The sequence below is a fragment of the Diachasmimorpha longicaudata genome, chromosome 9 (assembly GCF_034640455.1).
Source record: "Diachasmimorpha longicaudata isolate KC_UGA_2023 chromosome 9, iyDiaLong2, whole genome shotgun sequence".
Lineage (NCBI taxonomy): Eukaryota > Metazoa > Arthropoda > Insecta > Hymenoptera > Braconidae > Diachasmimorpha > Diachasmimorpha longicaudata.
In genome coordinates, this window is record NC_087233.1 from 5,783,582 (window position 1) to 5,804,306 (window position 20,725).

General features: G+C 40.0%; 7 protein-coding genes across 20 annotated transcripts; 4 read left to right on the top strand and 3 right to left on the bottom strand.

The window, feature by feature from the left end:
* Positions 1-4,175, top strand: LOC135166108 (death domain-associated protein 6-like). Of its 2 annotated transcripts, XM_064128103.1 has the most exons (5): positions 1-362; positions 453-2,811; positions 2,882-3,085; positions 3,171-3,555; positions 4,034-4,175. In XM_064128103.1, the coding sequence occupies exons 1-4, from the start codon at positions 312-314 to the stop codon at positions 3,551-3,553; spliced, it is 2,997 nt and encodes a 998-aa protein (XP_063984173.1). In that variant the 5' UTR covers positions 1-311; the 3' UTR covers positions 3,554-3,555; positions 4,034-4,175. The 2 variants fall into 2 exon arrangements, with proteins under 2 accessions (XP_063984173.1, XP_063984172.1); XM_064128102.1 differs by lacking the exon at positions 4,034-4,175 and having other exon boundaries at positions 3,171-3,888.
* On the bottom strand, positions 3,564-5,342 carry Kfase (Kynurenine formamidase). The gene is made up of 7 exons (XM_064128245.1): positions 5,250-5,342; positions 4,957-4,996; positions 4,796-4,886; positions 4,607-4,708; positions 4,401-4,535; positions 3,890-4,296; positions 3,564-3,795 (listed from the first exon to the last, which is right to left on the bottom strand). Exons 2-7 carry the CDS (start codon positions 4,969-4,971, stop codon positions 3,661-3,663), a joined length of 885 nt encoding a protein of 294 aa, XP_063984315.1. The 5' UTR covers positions 4,972-4,996; positions 5,250-5,342; the 3' UTR covers positions 3,564-3,660.
* A 120-nt stretch (positions 5,343-5,462) lies between these two features.
* LOC135166162 (uncharacterized) lies at positions 5,463-7,541 on the top strand. 7 transcript variants are annotated; one of them, XM_064128210.1, is made up of 6 exons: positions 5,463-5,574; positions 5,648-5,821; positions 5,962-6,499; positions 6,704-6,934; positions 7,020-7,162; positions 7,239-7,541. In XM_064128210.1, exons 2-6 carry the CDS (start codon positions 5,788-5,790, stop codon positions 7,397-7,399), a joined length of 1,107 nt encoding a protein of 368 aa, XP_063984280.1. In that variant the 5' UTR covers positions 5,463-5,574; positions 5,648-5,787; the 3' UTR covers positions 7,400-7,541. The 7 variants fall into 7 exon arrangements, with proteins under 7 accessions (XP_063984280.1, XP_063984283.1, XP_063984286.1 ...); XM_064128213.1 differs by having other exon boundaries at positions 5,475-5,654; positions 5,717-5,821; XM_064128216.1 differs by having other exon boundaries at positions 5,475-5,654; positions 5,731-5,821.
* On the bottom strand, positions 7,525-8,452 carry LOC135166202 (nucleoside diphosphate kinase 6-like). The gene is made up of 3 exons (XM_064128276.1): positions 8,249-8,452; positions 7,885-8,188; positions 7,525-7,762 (listed from the first exon to the last, which is right to left on the bottom strand). Exons 1-3 carry the CDS (start codon positions 8,324-8,326, stop codon positions 7,674-7,676), a joined length of 471 nt encoding a protein of 156 aa, XP_063984346.1. The 5' UTR covers positions 8,327-8,452; the 3' UTR covers positions 7,525-7,673.
* A 187-nt stretch (positions 8,453-8,639) lies between these two features.
* LOC135166168 (enoyl-CoA hydratase domain-containing protein 3, mitochondrial-like) lies at positions 8,640-15,417 on the bottom strand. 5 transcript variants are annotated; one of them, XM_064128232.1, is made up of 8 exons: positions 14,675-15,417; positions 14,544-14,602; positions 12,422-12,502; positions 12,151-12,324; positions 11,874-12,064; positions 11,637-11,797; positions 9,117-9,272; positions 8,640-8,995 (listed from the first exon to the last, which is right to left on the bottom strand). In XM_064128232.1, the coding sequence occupies exons 4-8, from the start codon at positions 12,268-12,270 to the stop codon at positions 8,775-8,777; spliced, it is 849 nt and encodes a 282-aa protein (XP_063984302.1). In that variant the 5' UTR covers positions 12,271-12,324; positions 12,422-12,502; positions 14,544-14,602; positions 14,675-15,417; the 3' UTR covers positions 8,640-8,774. The 5 variants fall into 5 exon arrangements, with proteins under 5 accessions (XP_063984302.1, XP_063984303.1, XP_063984301.1 ...); XM_064128233.1 differs by lacking the exons at positions 14,544-14,602; positions 14,675-15,417 and adding exons at positions 13,971-14,064; positions 14,128-14,451; XM_064128231.1 differs by lacking the exons at positions 14,544-14,602; positions 14,675-15,417 and adding an exon at positions 13,971-14,108.
* LOC135166123 (probable myosin light chain kinase DDB_G0279831) lies at positions 13,428-20,646 on the top strand. Of its 3 annotated transcripts, none has more exons than XM_064128140.1 (7): positions 13,428-13,561; positions 15,472-15,746; positions 16,279-16,676; positions 16,935-17,018; positions 18,406-18,489; positions 18,683-19,603; positions 19,729-20,646. In XM_064128140.1, exons 1-7 carry the CDS (start codon positions 13,546-13,548, stop codon positions 19,931-19,933), a joined length of 1,983 nt encoding a protein of 660 aa, XP_063984210.1. In that variant the 5' UTR covers positions 13,428-13,545; the 3' UTR covers positions 19,934-20,646. The 3 variants fall into 3 exon arrangements, with proteins under 3 accessions (XP_063984210.1, XP_063984208.1, XP_063984209.1); XM_064128138.1 differs by lacking the exon at positions 13,428-13,561 and adding an exon at positions 13,974-14,178; XM_064128139.1 differs by lacking the exons at positions 13,428-13,561; positions 18,406-18,489 and adding an exon at positions 13,974-14,178.
* LOC135166180 (uncharacterized) lies at positions 17,035-18,399 on the top strand. The gene has a single exon (XM_064128247.1). It carries the CDS (start codon positions 17,441-17,443, stop codon positions 18,242-18,244), a length of 804 nt encoding a protein of 267 aa, XP_063984317.1. The 5' UTR covers positions 17,035-17,440; the 3' UTR covers positions 18,245-18,399.
* Positions 20,647-20,725: the final 79 nt, after the last annotated feature.

The window sequence follows — 20,725 nt, forward strand, 5'->3', positions numbered from 1 at the left end:
TGTAACAAACTCAACTCGCTGTCCGCCATCCTGCGGCACGACGTGACAACTCAAAAGGGACCAAACAGACAATAAATGTTCAAAGAATAAAGGAAAGTGGGTTCGCGCATGGATGTATGAACTTGTGTACATGTGTACGTTGATCATTTATTGTGAAGTTGGCGGGTACAGTGTAGAAAGCTCAGTTGTATTTTTTAATGTCAAAAAGTCGAAGATCTTAAGTCAATGTGGATTTAAGCTGATTTACAATATATATACATATGTAGAATTGACTTCTTCTCCTGTCGTCCCGAAAATTGATACATGCAAAAATGGCAGACCTCATTTGTATTTCATCGGACGATGAGGTCGGCGTAAATAAGGTTAGTTCATTCTGAAAACGACCTGCAATGTTAGTTGATAATTTTTCCAATAAACAATTTACAATTCATTTATATTTTCCACATCCCCAGAATGTTGATAAACATAAAGACGATAGGATTAAGAAACGAAAAGCATCGACAGAGCTCGTTGATTCGTTACCAAAAAAAAGAATTCAACTTAGAACGATCACTAAGGCTCTGTCAAACCGTCAAACAAGTAACGATGTATTGGAAGTGGAGGAGACGATTACCCAGGTGGCAATGGAAACGACGTCTACTGAGAGAATCGCCCTCAAATATGACGGAGATCTTCCATCGATGTCCAGGACTGAGGATTTAGGTGAGAGGCTTCACAATAGGCCACAACTGACGATAAAGGAGAAACGTCCAGTGGACAAGAACGATATTGGCTCTGAGGTATTTTCCCAATTTTTGAGTCTCTGCCTCACCAAGGATCGCAGTGCTGACATGAAGAAGATCGTTGAAAAGCTGAAGAGACGTTATGAACAGACTGATACTGCATACGTCCAATGTCCAGCGTTCATCAATCTTTTGAACGAGAAGAGAGACTGTCTGATGGACAAAGGAAGTGTGTACACTCACATCTCTGAGATTAACAGCGAAATGAAGTGCAGAAAAAAAGGAAGGGTTACTCCCAAGGAGGAGAAGATTGTTGAGGAATCAGCTGTGGAAGAGGTTAACACAAACGGCCATGGCGCCGACAATGGCGAAGGCGGCGAGAATGGCGAAGGCGTTGAGAACGGCGAAGCGTCAAATTCAGTAAATCGCAAGATTAAACTTCTCGAGAAAGCCATGGCAAAGTGTCAAGAGAGAATCCAGCAGCTGAGAGACGCTGAAGTGGATTGGGACGACGACGAAAACAGCGACTTCATGAAAATGTGCAAGTACGAGGAGAAAATGACCAAGATGTATGCAAAAATGTGCGACCTGACTGGTAATGATTATAACGCTGGTCGTTGTTATTTCAAGCCCAAAAAACTCCAAGTCACTGGTATTCCAGAGGTTGATCAGGCGATAATCAGTTTTATGATGAAAAAATTAAAGGACATGAAGAAAAAAGTTAAACGTGGCCTTTCCTCTGCTAATTGTGTCATTTTCCCAGACTATTGCGATATTTTGAATTGCATTAAAGAATGTAATGGACAAAAGAACTTGGGAATGCATAAAAAAAATATGGAAAAATTGGCACAAAAAGCATTTTCAGATCTGGGAAATCATCTGCAGAAGGTAAGGAAAGATGATCTACTAGACAGCTTCGCACTGATACTCGAGAATGAATCAGATCCAGCTGTGGAGAACCCAGTCTTACTGAAGAAGCTGGAGGTGAATAAAATTGCAGGTAAAAAAAAGATGGATGAAATTTTCGAGGAATTCGTTCGGAGACAAGAGGAAGGATTAATACCAGAAGATGCGAATGAAACGGGGAGCGATGCTGATGAGGATAAGGACGAGGACGAAGACGATGAAGAGGCGGAAGCCTCAGGAGGGGATGACTCCAATGGAAGCGACTGTATAGACGAGTCAATTGATTCTCCAGCAACCAAGGAAAATCAGAATGGAAATCCAACGAGATGTAATGATTCAGATAATGTGTCCGACTCCGCTGAGACTGTTGTCATCTCACCACTTCGTGTTCCCCACAGAGTTCATCAATTGGATGACACGTCTTGCGAGAAAGTACTACAGCGTCATCACGTTGTGGCCGACGTCGAAGGAACCGTTACTATTCCAGCTGAGAAACTCAAGGCAGAGGGATGGCGCTCTGAAAGTTTGATACAAAGAAATCCCGAACCTGCACCGACGACCTCACAGACCTCCACTTATGGGAAACCCTCCATTAAAACCATTGAAAATGTTAAGGTGATCATAAAGACCCATAAACTTGTGAAACCGTTTGTTGATAAGACTAACTCACCTGCTACCCTACAAAGTCAGGACGAAAAATCGAAAGAGATCAGACAGTCTGCACAAGTGAATACGCCGACAACTACTAACCCAATAACAGAGATAAAATCATCTTCTAGAATACCTGACTCCAGTGAAAGAACTGAAGTTCATGAAAAGTTTGATGATTCGGAAAATAACGTTGAGACTGGTATGGCGTGTGCTGATCACGCACTAGAAAATACAGAAACTGAATCAGAAAGCCCTCAGCCAAATGCTACAGTATCGACAGACTTTGCGTCAGAACCGCGAGATACACCTTCTCCACAGACAGTCAATAATTCATCGAGCAAAGTCGATAGTCCCCTAACGTCGCAGGTAACATCGACTACTGAAGATCAAATCGAGAGACGTAAATCTCCTGAGCTAACAATCTTGGAAGACCCAGATGACCATCAAGAGGATGTAACATCTCTTGCGAGGGACTCTCCAGTACCTCAGACAATGCATGAAGGAGAAGTGAAAATGGACGATGACACAAAAGGTTCGTCTTAATATTCTATGTCAATGAAATTTAACTCTATTATAAATATATATGCCATTGGTTTTGATAGACACGAATAAATTCGAAGCTGAGTGCTCCCCAGTATTGAAACTTCGTCCATTCGCAAAGCCCCCTGATTTCTGGGAGAGCTTTTCACCAAAGACATCTCAGAGTTCGCAGATCCAGAGACAAATAAGCCTTCAAAACCCCATTGAATGCATCGATTTGGAGGATACGACCCCATTGGCAGAGAATAATTCATCATCAAATGCCGGTAACGGTTATTAAATGATTAATATACTGTCTAGACACTCTCTTTACCATTGAAGACTTTTAACATTGAATATGATTTGCCGCAGTTGCCTCACCCTCGTCGAAAGGTCAAGTGGTGAGGAACTTAAGCTCGAGATCAGGGGTTAGTCGGAGTACGGCACAGCCTAAGCTGTTCAGGATCATTACTAAAGACTCGACGATGGGCCAATGGATCACTTCACAAACGATGCGAATCTTGAAGAAACCTGGGGCAAATGGTCCCGCTCCAAGCAATAGTTCGGCTGTGATAGCCCAGAAATCAACACCTAGGCCAAGTCAAACAGTTGCTCTTAGACAATTGCGTGGTACTCAATTGTCCACAACATATCTTCAAAGGAGCAGTACAATTGGTAATCTTTCGAGGGCACCCGCTCCCCGTACAGTGATTAATCCTCTGTCCAGAGTGAAAATCCTCAAGGATCGTGGATAATAGTAAGACATTATTTCCTTTGTACATTTATTTTATTTATGAGTGAAACATTTAAAAAATATCAGATATTTTCTATCCATTGGCCTTTATAATTTAACATTTGACGTTTATTGTTGAATATTTTGTATTATGGACTTTGTTAAAAGAAAGTGGGGATCCGGTAGATTCTCGACGATGTCAAAATGATCGACGTTGCTTCGTAATAAAATGTACTCCACTCGATCCACGAACTTTAAAAGTTGCTAAAACGATCATAGAAAAATTATTGTGAATCATTATTATTAAATTATTATTAATGCGGAGGCAAATAAATATTGGATATTCTTATAAAAATACCTGAGTATAGCGTCTCGATTCCTCTATGAATTTCGGGGCATCACATTCTCCCACAGCTACGATGATTTTTAGTCCCTCAACAGGTGGCAATTTTGTCACATCCACTTCATTGAAGCTGAATTTTTCAATTTCCTCCTCGGTTAGTTGCAGGGGACCATTGAAACTGGTTTTCAGAAGCGGTCGAAGAGTGTAGATTCCACCGATTAGGACTAGACCTTTCAGTGACTGAAATAAATTGCGTTCTGACATCAGAGCTCGCCACTCGACGTCATGAAGAAGACTCGCTGCTAAATGAGCTCCTGCACTGTGTCCACCTATCCAGACGCTTTTAGCTCCATTTTTTTTGCACAGTTTCAGAATCTCCTCAGTGACGATCTTTATTTGTGCGACGATATCCGATAATTTTACTGAACAAAGCCAAAGCCAAAAGGCGCTTCAAATTTATCGCTATTTTTTAAATTTTTGATTTAATATTTTTTGTTTGGAAATAAAAAAAGGAAAATTACTTTACCACTTGGGCACAGGTCATAGCCAACATTAATAACTTTTATTCCTTCCGCAACGAGTGCAGATATTCCGAATCCCGCAAATTCTTTGCTGCATTCCTGCCAATATCCTCCGTGAATAAATACAAACACTGGGGCGTCTGAAATAGCAGCCCCTCAATAAAAAAAATTCAATATTCCTAGTGTCAAAAAGACGCATTTGTTATTTTACCGTTCGGTAAATCAGTTCCATAGATATCGTATTTCGTCCGATCACTCGATCCATATGGAATGTCCAATTGACATGGAATTTTTTTTCGGATTTCACTAGTTACTGAAATTGAAGTTACAAATATTTTGCAATTGGATATAACAATAGAAATAATAATAATAACAACGATAAAAGGAGAGACTATTTTACCTTTGTGAGCTAGTTGCAGGAATTTCACCTGAACTTCCATGTTTCCATATCGTTTGCTCCAAGCACTTGGCGAGTACTCTCTCTCATATTCCTAAGAATAAAATAATATTTAATTAAACTATTTGTTTATACGGGTTTACACAAATATTATGAATATTTACGGGATCGATGGGCATTCCTCTTGATCAATCGTCACTGCTACTGTTAGAAAGTAATTTAATAATAATAATATCAAAGGCTATTACGTGGTCAACATACAGCTTCAATTACAAGCACTTTTCTAACGTCTTATCTCTTCGGATATATGACCCGGGCAGTTCAGAGTGACTCTTCGGGTTTCTCAAGTTCGACAACCTCGCGATGGTGGGAGGAGTCGAGTAATACGATAAAATTGTGAACTCGTAATAGATAGAATTTTTTTTATTGAACTACATGAAAAGTATTTTCTTTGTACCTCTGGCAGGTGTACAAGGTCTCAAGGGTTGTCTGGCAATCACCAGAGTTGAAAAATCCGCGCCCATTAGAAAAGTATACATTTTATGAGGTCAGTGGCCGTTGTACTTCCCCCAATGTTTTCATGTAATTCTTGATATACTTTTGCCAAAAGGCAATACGCGTGCGTGTAGACCGACCGAGTGCAGAATTCTCTACCTTACCGATAGCCAGAAATTGACACAGAAGTCTATTGACGCATGTGACGTGACATGAAAACAAAAAATGTTTGTTTGACAACGATAATCGGTTGATGTGAATCAGAGAAATTCAAGTTCAGATGCCAGGTACAGCAGAAGTTACTGCTCCTCTGGGTATTCTTCTAGGGCCCACCTGGATGTAGCCTTGTCTTTTTTACAGAAGGTAGGTGAGCATCACGAAGGGATAAACATTGTGTCGATGGCAGGCGAATAAATTATTAACACTTAGGTTACCCCAAAAAGGAATTACCGTGCGATCGAATATTTCAGTCGTCGAGTCGTCCTATTGCTGCACTGACTATGACAACTCTGAGGGGAATTTTTCCTAGTCCAAGTGAGTTACAGTAATTATATCAATCAATATTGAGGAACAGGCGGCTGTCACTGCATTAATTTAATCAATTTCATTTTCACGATGTTATTTATTTAATTTGATTAATTGTGTTTCCCGTTGAAATAATCGAATCGTTCCAGAACCACCGATACGAAAGAATTTCATCCAAGAAAATGTAAAAAACCTTCGTCGTATGGAACAGTATTTTCACGCCAGCAAAGAAGTGGAGGACTTGGATAAGTTGAAACTCCGGAACAGACAGGGAAAATATCAGAACGTAGCAGCACGTGTGAACTCTAGTTTACATCGATCACGAAGGAGACTCGGGGAACAGAATCATTCGGCAGAGAGTAGAGAAATTGTGGTCCATCCCCTGGAGAGAAAATCTAGTGCTCCCGAGCTTAGAAATGATGAAGCCACCGTAACAACTCCAAGTGGGAAAAAAAAAATTTGTGACAAGAGTAGAGTCATTTCGGCTGTTGTTAATGGAAAGCAGAAGGGCCGGGAGAAGGGCGAGGATAAGCCTCAGACGATGCCAAAGGTTTCCCTGAATCTCGATTTGACAGAGGACAGAACACACTGTGATAATAATTGCGATATTTCAAAGTACAAAAGTAAAGGAATCCAGACACTGGATACGGATAATTTGGAGGGGATTTATGCTGAGGGAATTGTTAGGTAGTTTTTCTTTCATTTATAATTATTAATTATTAACTATTATCTAGTCGACTGCTGCATTGACTCAATGATTATGGAGTCCAGGAAACAGTCTCGTAAATAAAAAATAATTTTACGAGAAAATTTAATTTTAAAAAGTCATATAGCCGCAGGGATTTCGTTTTACGTCAAGTATTTTAATAGAATAGGCATTCTGATGTCTAGGTATCCATCAGCTCGAAGCTTGCCGACCAACGAAGAAGAGCCACTGAGCAGGGATGACGGATCTCCAATAAAAAATCAGAAATCCCGGAAGAAACCCAACTCATCGCCTTCGAAAGACACTACAGATTATTCAAAATTAAACAAAGAGAAACTTTCTGTAGCGAGCAAAATGGCGGCTCAGCTAAATAATGGAGTACTGCCACCTAATTACAGGAAAGGAGTGGTACCCAAGTAGGACCTTCAAAATGTCTCCATTGTTTTAAAAAGACGAGTGATAAATTAATCTGCCATAAATATTAATCTCTGTTTGCTTCAGGTACATCAAAGAGAGGAAAGAAGAACGCCAGCAAGAGAAGGAACGACAAGCTATCGCGGAAGCACTTCTTGCTGAGTGCCCAGATGGTCACGTCCCATTGCCTGATAACGAACGGAGGGAAACATTGAAATTACTGAAAAAAAGTACGCGATATTTTTCTCAATCCAGGATTAAGCCCAGTTATTAATTAATCAGTGGCTTGCAATTGAATTTTTTCAGATTATCAAGAGTTGGTTAATGAACTCAACATGCTGCCCATCAGATCAGACACCCTACGGTCTCAAAGGCGAAAAATTGAAATCGAGAGACAACTGACTAAACTCGAAGAAGGTATTAAAGTTTTCTCGAGGCCAAAAGTATTTGTTAAAATAAACGCCTGAAAAATTCTCATTCACATTATCCCCAATTTTGTAAATAACTGTATATTATTAATCGTGAAAACAATATTGTGGCATAACTACTGCTGTTTCATGTGCGTCTACAATGTGCGAGTACAAAATAAAAATATTTTTGTCAAATTTATTTTCACGACAATTGAATTTACATTTTATTTTTCACTGGCTAAATTCGTATCGTCTATCACTGATTTATTTAACGTTCTCATCAACATTATTTCTAATCGATTCACCATCAAATTCCATTTGTTGTCCTACATCACGAAGACCCATAACTTTCGCGCCATTTTCTGCAGTCAAAGTCTTTGAATAATATCTGCATTTCACGTTCTGCTGATTCTATCGAGTCTAATAAACAAATAAAAAATTTCTCCATTGATATAGTCCCCCGACTTAAATCATCAAATTTTTTGAGATAATTCAGAGCTACGAGACTGAAAAATCGGTTAGAACCCTTGGATGGTGATCACCTGAACCATGTGTAGCATTTCTCGTATCAGACAGTCCAAACTTCCCTCTAATGGACTCTGGAGCCGAGTACTGTGCCTGAAACACCTTCGTCGGTCCCATAATTTCTCTCCATTTGGAGATAGCGTTGGATCCAGCTAAAATGAGAATATCAGAGGGCCCACTGCACATGAAAGTGACTAGCCTATTATAAAAAAATTTCTGTCTATGTTCCTGATAGAATAAATCAGCCTCCGGAAGTGTGATAGTTTTCCTCCGGCTTCTGACTACTTTCAGTCCATTTTCAGCGATCATATCGTGAATTTTCTGTGAAGAAACCATAATTTCCAATTTGTTTTGCTCTTACTGAAATAATTTTTAGGTTACCTGCAGAACTATTGGATTCTTGACAACGTGTGGCTTTAAAATGGCGAGTGTTAATTCTAGTGACAGTTTTGCACTCATATTCGCAATTTTTTCTACAATTTGTTAATGATTCAACAATATATGTCATTATTGCACACACTTTTGCACTTCTTACGAAACTGTCATTCTCCACGTGCAGTCTTTCGTCTTTTAAAAACTATTGGCTGCCATATAGAGCTTAATTTCAAGCGGGATTTTTAAATTTCCGAACTTTAAGAATATCAGGAAAAGCTGAGGCACAATGTCTGTTAAATTCTTTATAATAATCGTGAGTTGAAAAGTAATTCGTTAATGAACATGTTTCGATGCAAAATTCGTTTTGGGGAAAGAATGAGACACCAAAGCCACTCCGTTATTTTTATTATTATTTATTATCACATGAAATAAGGTACATCGAGCTAAGCCACGAAAAATACAAAAATATCTCTCCTCCATGTCCTCACTAGTCTCTCAACTAATGAATTTTCGGTGATGAGTCATCACCTTATCAGTGTTTCACGGCGGCATTTCCCACGACTTCGGCGGATGTCCCAGCTGCTGATGTATCACCCTCGAAGAAGCTTCCCCAGGCCGCCGTGAACACTGTTGTCTCGTTGTTACCCTCAGGATCAGTATTTTTCTTAAAATTGTGAACTGAGTAACGGTTGTAAAGCCCCCAGATACTGTTCATTAATTTACTGTTGTACTTCAGGGGAGTCAATTCACGACCTGGTGTTGAGACACAAAATCAATAAGCACATAAATATTGAGGGGCTAGAACTGCTATCAATTCAATTTTCAACAAATTATTGGTAACATGTCTTTGATAGTATCTGCGATATTAAAATACCTTCAGTCAAATTTTTCTTGAAACCACCACCACGGCAATCTCGATCATCCCCTTCCTTCTTGGTCATCTTGACAAATAAGACATTCCGTTGGTGAGTCTCTCGCACTTTACGAACAGCAAAAGCACCCTGGGGTACAGCAGCCATTTTGCAACACCCTGAAAGGAGCATAAATCGAATCAATATGCGATGAACAATTTCCAATGATAATTCGATGATAATTCGAGTTGCTGATTGAATGGAATAATTTTTTCGTTGTGAAAAGGATTTTTTAAATTTTATCAGAAGTTCAGAGGATTGATTTTACCCCATCGCAGAGATATCTAAATTTATCAAACGCACCGTCACAATATTCGAAGACAATCTCGTAAATTTCTCTCTTCGTGAGCTTTACAATCTTGACCTCGAGGTCTGCACTTCCCTTTAAAAAATCTTCAATGCTATTTATCACGACTTCGAGCTTCTCCAACGCACCCAATCGCATACAGACACCTGTTGTATTCACTGGGTCTCTCATAAAACCGTAAAAATCCTGGTATTTACGATAAATTGTTTGGTTGCGGACGATTAACTGATCTGTTGGTTCTTGTGAGCGTTATCAGACTGTCAGGGGTACACTGATGAATGGCGGCAGGCATCGCCTGAGGTCATTTATACAATTTAATCGGCTCCGGGCTTTGAGAAGGGATGACACTGCTCCGCAGTCCGATTATTGACGATCAACATTGGTTTCGTTATTGGAAGTCTGTCTACAAGTGGATTGATGATAATTCATCAAGTGCATCACACAGTAATTAATTAATTAGTTACCAATCAACTCAATTGGCCAGTTTTCCAAGGTATAATTGAAGAGAGGACATTTTAGGGAATAATAAATTAAATTTCATTAATGATTGACTAAATTAATTTTGAAAAATCCATTTGACCTCGTGGTCACTCTTACGAGACACCTGGAGAACTGATAATTCGATTCTCTCATTATTTTTTTAATTGCTATGTTTACACCGCCATTGGAATCAGAATTGAGCAATTTGTTGATCGGTCGAAATACTTCTTCGTGCGTCACAGTCGTGTATCACCGATGATATTCCACTGGCCATCAGAAGAATCAGTTCTATCGACTAAATCGATTTTTATGTGAATTGGAAATTGACAAATCGATTGTGCGGGCTTTGAAGCACTCGTCGAATTTAATTAGCAATTAAATCCGAACAATAATAACGATATTGTTGATTCGTAATATATTTTGAGAACGTGACAAAGCTCTCGTCGGTTCGTAGCTCTGAGATAAAAGAATCGACGGAGGGATCAAGGTCGAGGAAAATAGATCGCAGGCTGTGAGAAAAATCACGTCCATTCGAAAAATCTCTGATAACTCCAATGACTCTCAAATGAACGCCTCGATTTTCTGGGCTAATAATCTATTATTTTCCAGTGACGTGTTATTGGATAATTTTTTTCCCTCATTGCACAGATGAATCAATGAACTAATTTTTTTTTTGTCAAATAGGTCGCTATGAAAGGTCAGACTGAATAAAAAATAATGTCAAGATAATTAAATGCTCTCATAAGTGCACCAAAGCTTCCTCGTGTGAGGTCCCATGTGCTATTGGAAAAGTGATACACCACAAAGAATTAACATCACTGAGGATAGGTTGGGGTTATCTCACGACGGGGCTAACAGTCTACAGTACAGATAAAATATTCCATCGTATTTGAAGTACTCCTCACTCTGTGAAAAAAAATTGATGTGAAGTAACAGAATTTGGTGCAGTGATCAAAGCTCGGAGAACAATTACTCGAAGACTTTATCCAAAAATTCATTCTCGTCAATCACGAGGCTATTTCAAGAACCGATACATCTCTTACGTAAGCTATTTTGACATAATTATCGATTATCGATTATCCCCTAATATGCTCCATTGTATCCGCAGTTTGCAGACGATACAAGATAATTTCGGTCACTTTCAAGGCTGATTTGATTCTGCAATCACATTGCAGAACAAAAATAATCCAAAAAATTGTAAAATCTGTTGTTGTCATACCCCTCCCCCCCTCAGAGTTGATAATTGCTTTGATAATTCATCACGCATTAATTAATCCCCCCAACAGACTCGTTATCGTTCACATTGAGGCAATCGAGTCTGATCGATTGCATTTAATCATCTTCTCTGTCGAATTTATGAGACCATTCGGGTTTCCTTTTGCTGATAAAACTGTTGATCCCTTCCTGTCCATCCTTCAACCGCAAATTCCCCACCATTATCTCGGTTCCATAGGTGTACGCCGTCGATGTATCGAGCTCCAGTTGTTCGTAGAGAAAGTTTTTTCCCAGACGAATGACCGATCGACTTTTTGAATTTATTGAATCCGTGATTTTTTTTACTTCTGCATCTGCATCGATAATAATTATTCAAATAATTTCAATTACTCCCTTTCATTGTACTTATTGTAATTATTGTCTTGACGATAATTGGGGGGAATTGAAATTAGGGGAATGGAGATTGCTGGAGAATATTTACCTAATTGATCGTTATTAACAACTTTGCTGACGAGTCCAGCGTTGTACGCTTCGTGTGCAGAGATGGGCAGACCCGTAAACAACATGTGAGCTGCGACTTTTCTCGGGACATTTCGCACCAAGGGGATGCCCGGTGTTGAACAAAAAATTCCGAAATTAGCGCTGAAAATTAGAATAATAAACAATCGAAAGTCCCGGCGATTACACGTAAATGGGCGAGGAAAAATCGAAATAATACCCTGGGGTGGAAAAACTACTCTTCTCCGTGCAGATAACGATATCACAGGCACTGACCAATTGACAACCAGCAGCAGCCGCAAGACCATCGACAGCAGCGATTACAGGAACCGGTGCAGTGGCTATTGTCTGCATCAGTGCTGCAGCAGTTTGAAACACCTCTTTGTGATGTTCACTACCTGTACTTGAAGCCTTCGAAAACGATGATCGTTAATTATCTTCTATTTTCGGTAATTAAAGGGAATATTTTTTGTCCATTCAATTACTACTGAACTCACTAACTCTTTGAGGTTGTGACCAGCTGAGAAGACCTTCCCAGGAGCTGCGGAAATCACAATCGACCTTAAGCTCTCACTCTCCACATCCCGCGTTAAATTCCAGAGAAGGATCTTCATCATCTCCAGGGACAGGGAATTTCTCGTGGCCGCGTGGCACAGCGTTATCGTTCTCACCTGGAGATAAATATTTCAGGAGAATAAAATGAGGAAAAAAATTTTTTTGTTCATTAATTGAATGCATTGGATGCACTTAATTAAGTTAATGACATACCCCATCCTTTTGATTGCTCTCAACATATTTTTCACGCTCAAACGTCGTGTTGGAGACGTAGGGTCTTGCGAGCCATTTCACCTGCAACATTCAATTTGAAAATAGACAACAAATGTATGCGCGCGCATGAAAAAAACAGTTGGCCGAGAGCGCACGCGCAGTCGGACAGTATCACCACGTAAATATCTAACGCCCGAGTGATCACGGCTCCAATGCATATATTCATAAGCATTTTGTACTTTGTAATGATGTTGCGTAATCCTCCAAGGATTTATGGATATGACCGACTATTTTCAGATGCATTAAATTTTATGAATAATTACCATCGACTTGATGACTCTGTCGCGCACTGACAATATCATTGTGACCGCTATCGCCACCTCCCGTTCGCCGAGTCGGCGATGTTTCTATTTGAAGGAATATTTTCAACAAAATGTCTCGCTCCTGACAAAGAATTATAACAATAAAATATGACCTGTCAAGACCTGTCCTCGCATGTTAATTAGATCCAATAAGTTTCGCAATAATTAAAAAATCACTGCGAATTAATGAGTGAAGGGGAAGAGACACCGCACGCGCTCGACCCGGGAATATTCGAACCCCGAAAATCGATTAATGAAATTAAATGGGAGGGAATTAATGCGGGAAATAAAATCGAATGAATCATCTAATGAATATCATCGCTCCATAAATCATGAGTTTATTAGATTAATTTACCGAAATCTGCAACAAAAAAATTTTTCCTCGTCTGGAAACTTATGCGAAAAAAAGCGAACGGTTAAAAGTTCCCTTCGCACGTCGATTTAATTACAAATTAGATAAAAAATAAAATCAGCACAAATTAATGAGCGAAATGGAAAATGGAGCGGGCGCGTTTGACCCGGGAATTTTCGAACGACCGAAAGAGGCAGAAGTTAATCGCATGGAAAAAAGGAGAACAGTTTCTCGGTGCATCCGGTGCCCCATAAATCGAATAAAAAAAAGAGTAAATTGATTGAAGTGTAATGGGTAATATCCTCGCTCCATGAATCATGATTTTATTAGATCGAACGGTGTCGAGACGATTGCGTGTGTTGTGTCAGTAAAAATCGTCATGGCAACTCGTGTTTCTCCCAACAACTAACATGGCGGATTACGAGGGTGAGTGTAAATCTGAAAAATAAAATAAATTAAAGTATTTGTCATTATCAAGTAGGAAAGCCCCCAAAGTGTCCTCACCCCTCATTATTTTTTTCTCCCGCCTTATGTAACGTCTCGGGGTTGTTAATTGCTCGATGTTATTCTAGGGTTGTTACACCGCTCTTTAACAGCCCCTTCTAATAATATATTAACTCCCATTCGTCTCTCTGTTTCTCTCAGCGAAGATGTGAAAATAGTGAGAGCCGAATGCTACACGAAAATAAACGCTTTCACGTGAATCGGGGGTATCACAGAGCCGCTGAGATGTTGTGCATCAGTCGTGCATACAAAGTGGTGGGTTATACTCAATATCCAATCGGTCTAACAGTAAATTCAATCGTCAGTCGATTTACGATCACATAACACTCACCAAATGCTGTGCTGCGTCTCGAGAAAATCAGTCGAGGGATCGGGATTCAAAAGATCGCCCTTGAATCCTCTACGCGGTGTTTCCTTGACCGACTCTACCGATAAACCGGCAATTACCACTTTGTCCTCGATTACCACTGCTGATTCCAAATGTTTACCTTTATGTGTAGTTTCGGATTTTTGTGCGCCGAATAGTCTCGCGGAAAAAGGTGAGATTACGCGAAGAAAAATGATTAAAAACTGCGTTAATCGAATGGAGAGGGAAATTATTAAAAAATTACGGAACAGGTCCACATTTTATGCTCCGTAATTTCCCCCAAATGTTGTTTTCACTGACAGATTACGAAACGTAATTTTTTAACAATTTTCCTCTCCGTCTGGCCAATCGAGCCGGTTTTTCACCAACTAATTACGTGCTAATATTTTTTATCGCACGATTGCCGTAGCGAGATCTAACGACTCGTAAATACTCATTAACACCTGTTCAATGTCAACATGTTTCGGTGAACTAGAGACGGATAAACATTTGCCTCGACAGTTCCAATAAAAAAATCCGGGAGATTATTTTACTCACTCATTCAGGTTTTTTCCTCCAGAATTAATCTCCTCTCACCAATCAGTTTCATCATTTTCCTGGGAACATTTAAAGCGACTTTATTAGAGGAACAACAACTGGGAATAATTTCCATAACATTACAATCGAACCTGTTGAACGCTCCCAATGCAGCTCCACCGATTCTCCCTGGGGACATCATCTGCATAAAAATCAATGATTTCTCAAAGGACATAAACACATCTGGAGAAATCCGTCCGTTCTCCGCCTCCATAATAAAAGAACCGGGTACGCAGCTCGCGAAGGTGATCCGCGTGTCCATAACGGGTGTATCACAAAGAAACGGCTACTCCACTTGCGAGAATGAAATCCGAAGGGAATGGATATCACGAGCTGATCGTACACATATTTTTGTCGGGAGAAGTTTGAGATCATGGTGACTTCCAGAGGGGGAAAATTTACCTCGTAATCTAGGTACGGGGGACTCCGTTGAACCACCAAAAAAGGAATCTTGTTGCAAACGTAGGCTGGAGTGTACGTGCGCGGGGGCGAAAGCGAAAACTCGATGTTGTGGTTTTGCACCGGAGTGTGGAAATAACCAGTCGTCTCCTCCCCAAGATTGTTCCCTATTTTTCCATCTCTCACAATCGTCCAGCATTGTTGTCATTCCACACCTCGAGAGCTGTATTCAAATAGGATAAATCATTAATACACCTGACGTCCATAATTAATTGCTAATTAAATCATACCAAGCGAGTTAATTGAACTTGGAAAATGTGTCAACTGTTTCTCACCAACAAAATTGCTATTCCAGTCGGTGGATTATTTTGCAACATCGAATAATCGTGACAGTGTGCCTCATGATCAATTAACCGTGAAAATAATCGACCCGTAATAGTGTAAATAGTTGTAATAATTATCATCCTTTGATTAATTTCAATGGCAACAGATGAGCCGCCAGTTTTGCTGCCGTGTGCGATATGCGGACGGACATTCAAGCCCCAGTCGTTGGAGAAACACACGAGAATTTGTGAGCGATCAGCAACGAAGAAACGAAAGCCTTTCGATTCATCGAAACAGCGTATACAGGGCACGGAATTGGAGGAGTTTCTCCCCAAGCAAATTAAGAAACGAAATTACGAGGAGAGGAGTCTCACTAGTAATTCTTGGAAGCAGACGCACGACGAATTCATCAAAACAATTAGAGCTGCACGCGGTGACTCAGTGAGTTGGAAATTAATTTTTTAGTTAATAATTTCTGGGAAATTTAAGACCCGTTTGGATGCACTAAACTATCTAGAATAGATAATTTATCATTTGATATTTTATCTGCAATGTTCGTGCAGTCCTGTCTGAAGTGAAGATGCACAACAAAAAATCTAAAAATGCTGAAGAAAAAGTTTTAAAAAATTAAAATATGGAACCCAGCATTTTTAATTTATATGTTAGGGTAATTGCAATAAATGCGAAACCGTTAATGCCTAATTTGTTGGGAAGGGGGAGAGGGGAGGATTTCAAAAGTAAATGATTTACAAAGACCAGGGTCCACCTTTTTAATTTTTTTTTACTTTTTTTTTAGTCTATTTTAATTTTTCTTGTGCATCTCTGTTTGATACAGAACTGCACCAAAGTTGGAGATGAAATACAGTTCAGTCCATCCCATTGAGTCTTAATTTATTAATATTAATTTAAATATTGATTGCCCATTGGGGAATGGTTTAATAGGAGAATTAAATTGAAAATATTCACTCATCAGGTTGAATCGACACCTGTACGCACGTTGGCTCCTATCGTGGCACCAGGAGCACCAACTCGTGCCAACGAGAAAGGCACATGTCCAACGTGCAGCCGTCAATTCGGAATAAAAGCGTACGATCGTCATGTTGCCTGGTGCAAAGACCGAGCCATCAAGATGCCATCGAGTCCAGCTACAAATATGGCGAAAGAGCGTCTCGACGCTAGAATGAAATATCGTGCACCAGCGCTGAAGAATCGACGAATGACAAATCGTGACAAGTACTCACCAAATTCGAATTTCAAGAGCACACAGTTGTCGGTGAACCTGAAACCAAAGAAAAGTGTGTCGTTACCCAGCTGCATAAAATCTGTGGATAATCACAATCCCATAAACCTGAGACAATCAGCGGTGTCGGGGTGAGTGGCTTATTTTCATTTTTGGCCTGACGCCAGAGTTTTGAATTTCTGTCACTCGTTTTTTTTTTTCGGCCGACAATTAACGCAGTTAAAACTGGAACATCCGCCCCAGTTGGAAGTGATGCGTAAACTATATTTTTGTCTCTTGTGGGGATGAGTTCGGTTATGGTTTTTCTTAATTTTATCCATTTCCACGTCTTTCGGAGACTGACGTATTTTTGAAAATTAAATTGTTACATTTAATGGTTTGATTCACAGAAAAAAAATGGGACAAGAGAGGAACGATGGGCTCATCCCTCCGGGGCCGGTGAAGTCCAGGCTATCGGATAGATCCAACAATAGGTGAGTTTATAAAAAATTAATTGCAAAAAAACGGAAAATGAATAGTTTTGATCGTTATATTCCGCCCAATGCCCATATCGAATCATCCACAGAGGGGGAAAATTGATTTTTTGGTGGAACAATAAGTCCACAAGGTTTTCCATCACTTCATTTGTTCACTGAACATTTAAAATTTTTTAAAAACATTTTTGCTTGATATTCCTCTCTCCTTCGGCGCCATAAATGGCGCGTAAATAGTGAAATGAGCGTCCGGACGCATTCCGAATGAACAACCGGTGAGCGATAGAACCCTGGCCTTCACCTTCGCATAAATCCACCTCCGCATTCCCAGGTCAATAGATGATACTTTGTTACCGACCTTGCCTCCTCCACAATCGAGCCACCCACAAGACGACAGAGACCACGAAAAGTCCCCGACGAATATGAATCCTCATAATCCTCGAAGCAACTCCCCAAAGACATTCTCAGAAGTCAATACCGTGTCTCCAAAACTCGGTAATGCCAAGGCCAGTGATGTCACGGTTGATTCTGACATAAATAATGTGACACCGCAGCCTTGGGCCGTCGATGATAATCCGAACGAGCCAGGAGAGTTGAGGGAGTTGATCACCTGGAAGGAGATCGCCACCAGCCCAGGGGAGTCTGTTAACTTTGATGATAAAAGACAGCTCGAATGGACTCGAACTGTCGAGAGATTGAATCGGACTTATCTCATCAAGGAATCGAGTGACGTTTGTCCAGGTCTTCCAGTCGTCAATTCGACTCGTTCAGGGGGAAAATCGGATTTGTCTTGGGGGAGTACATCTCCAGCTCCTCCCAGGACAATACACCTCATGGGGTCCTCGAAAATCACTCCAATACCTCTGCAAATTTTCGACACGATATCGATCACCGGTGACTCCCTGGACTCGGCGAGGTCCAGCGATAATTTCATGAGGAAACGATTGCGCAGGAAAATGAATCTTCTCCGGAAGAGTACGGACTCCCTCGTGTCCTCATTTGACAGATCCCATGACACTTCACAGCCTGACAGTTCCCAAATGTTTCCCAATATTGGAGTCGACCCGAAACATCCGGTCTTCCGTCAGGGAAAGAAAAAAGTCTCGCACCGGGAGAGAGCAGCAACAAATTCTAAGAATAGATTGGTAACTCTTACACAGAGACGACCTGAACCCTCGAAAAATCCCTTGGTCCTTCCCCCGGTGGTTCCCCTGCGTCAGAGGTAATAGATCAAGTGGGTACCAACGAACTAATTAATTTAATGCATCATCCTCTCGCCGATTATCTGATATTTGACGAACGAATAATTCTGAGTTGATTTTTTCTTCTGTTATGCCATCATAATGGGGATTAATTATTGGACGACAAATTATTATAAATATTCTAGGAATTGCGAGGACGAGAAACGTCCAGCCTGGAGCAATTACGTTCGCAGGCGTCCGGATTTTAATCTCATACTCAAGGGTAGAACGTAAGTTCCAATCGTAATTGTTAATCACGTGTCCAATAAAATGGAAAAATTGGTTTATCCACTCACCATTTCAGATTTTCCGTGTGATTTCCTGGTTTTCAGATCACCTTAGCACTCGTTAAAGCAATCACCAGCTGTCACCAGACACCACAACAATTTCTGAAACAATTTAAATGAATAATTTTAATTACAGTGGTATGAACTCCGATTATGATCCTTTTCTCCTGGCGGAACGTCAAATGCTGGATCTTCTCTCGGACACCTGCAGCGATCAGTCATTTCCAGATTCACCAACAAATCACCACAAATCCACCCCTCCCTATCCCCCATCCCGTTCATCAGCATTTGCCAAATATCCAAATTTGATAAGTTTAGATAGTCGTAAACCAGACAAACGAGGTTCTCTCATAGCTCCACCCACGGAATTCGATGATTTGTCCACTGGTTTTTCATCCGATTCCACAGAAACGAATTCCATATCTCGCGAGGTCTTTGTCGATCGAAATCACACCAATAAAAATAACAATAACAATAAGAAAAATCACCAGCCGATATTGGGGAGACGAATAATAATCGATAAATCGAAAGCTCTCGGTCAGGTGGGTGATGTCTTTGGTGAGGCCATTGATACAAAAATCAAGGAGACAAATTCAAAAAGAAACAATGAAAAATTGTCACCGACGATCCTCAAGCCCCAGATCAATCGGTCTAATTCCGTCAGAGCGACATCAGCACCGAAAATACCTGAGCGAAATAATTCGTCTTCATTGTCCACCAGTAAAACAAACACTCGATCGAACTCAGGATCGGGATTACCGAGCAGAAACAATAATTATTCTAATCTGAGTGGAAGTAATTTGAGTTTGAGTTCTATTATTTCTTCTGAGATCGATGTCAAACATTCGAATTCCGTATTTGAGGACCTTGTTAGTTCGTTTGAGGATGATGTATCGGGTTCATTTCCTTCCTTGAGATCCTTACTCAAAAATGATTCCTTCTCCAGTCCAATTCAGCCCTGTCGAGGTGGCCATCTGAGTGACGAGGATCTGTCATCACCAGACAGTTATCACAAGAAGGATCACAGCAAACTCAGTGCAGACTCTGCTTACAGCAGGTGAGACACATCATAGAGCTTTATATATTTTGACAGATGGATATCTTCATCTTCTGGCAGTGGAACATATCTTAAAAAAATTTTATTCAATTGATTCACAATACGAATTTATTCACATTCCTCAGTTTGAATCGAAAATATTCTAATGGATGCAGCACCACGGACGTTCCCACAAAACTAAATGACCAGACGCCACTTCGTCATCGAGATCATGAGCTGTCATCGTCCCTGAAATCAAAAATGTCGAAGTTCTGTCACGAATGCGGCACGAAATTTCCGCAGACAGCCAAGTTCTGCTGTGAGTGTGGGGTCCAGAGGCTGGCGATCTAGGACAGCAGTCATCAGAGAGGGGACGACACATTGATTTTTTATGATTTGAGAAATTATAACTTCCGTTTTGTAATAATTTATGTTGACTGAGGAGTTATTTAATATGCTTTTATCCGATGAATGAGCGTTGAAGGATCAGTTCTGCTCATTTATCGTACTGTCTAATTTGTTATACTGATGTCTTTAATGACTGCCATGTAGAGTATTAGAAAGGAAAAATGTGTGATTTTTATATGCAATTTTGTACAATCTGGTGAATGGTGAACCTTGAGAAGAGAATAATAAAGTTGGAAACTTGTACGCCGAGAGAAAAATATTGTAAACTGACAGGATCGAATGTTAATAGCTATTTGCATAATCGAAAAACCCAGCATTCAACAGCATATTCTCCGCAGAATCTACGAAAGTTTTTTCTCAGTGTATCTATTTACCATAATTACGCCCAGCGGCTAATGAGTATTAATAAAATTAACGTCACTCCATCGAGAAAGTGAAATAAATGATAAACCGAATGAAATAGAAAATTTATCTTTTGAATCTAGTGGCCATAAAAATGATAAATATTTTCTAAAAACCACAGGCAAAAACCCCAGAATCATTTAGCCATTAAGAATTGATATACCAAGCAATCACTAATGAATGCGTAGTTAGAAAATTAGAGGAATGATATTCTCTGTACTCGAAACTGTATTTTTGCAAGTGCAATGAATCTAAGCTTGATATATGTACATAGAAAAATCGTCGTTTGTTATTTACTCATTATAACCCAGTCACAGCGGTAAATAATTCTCC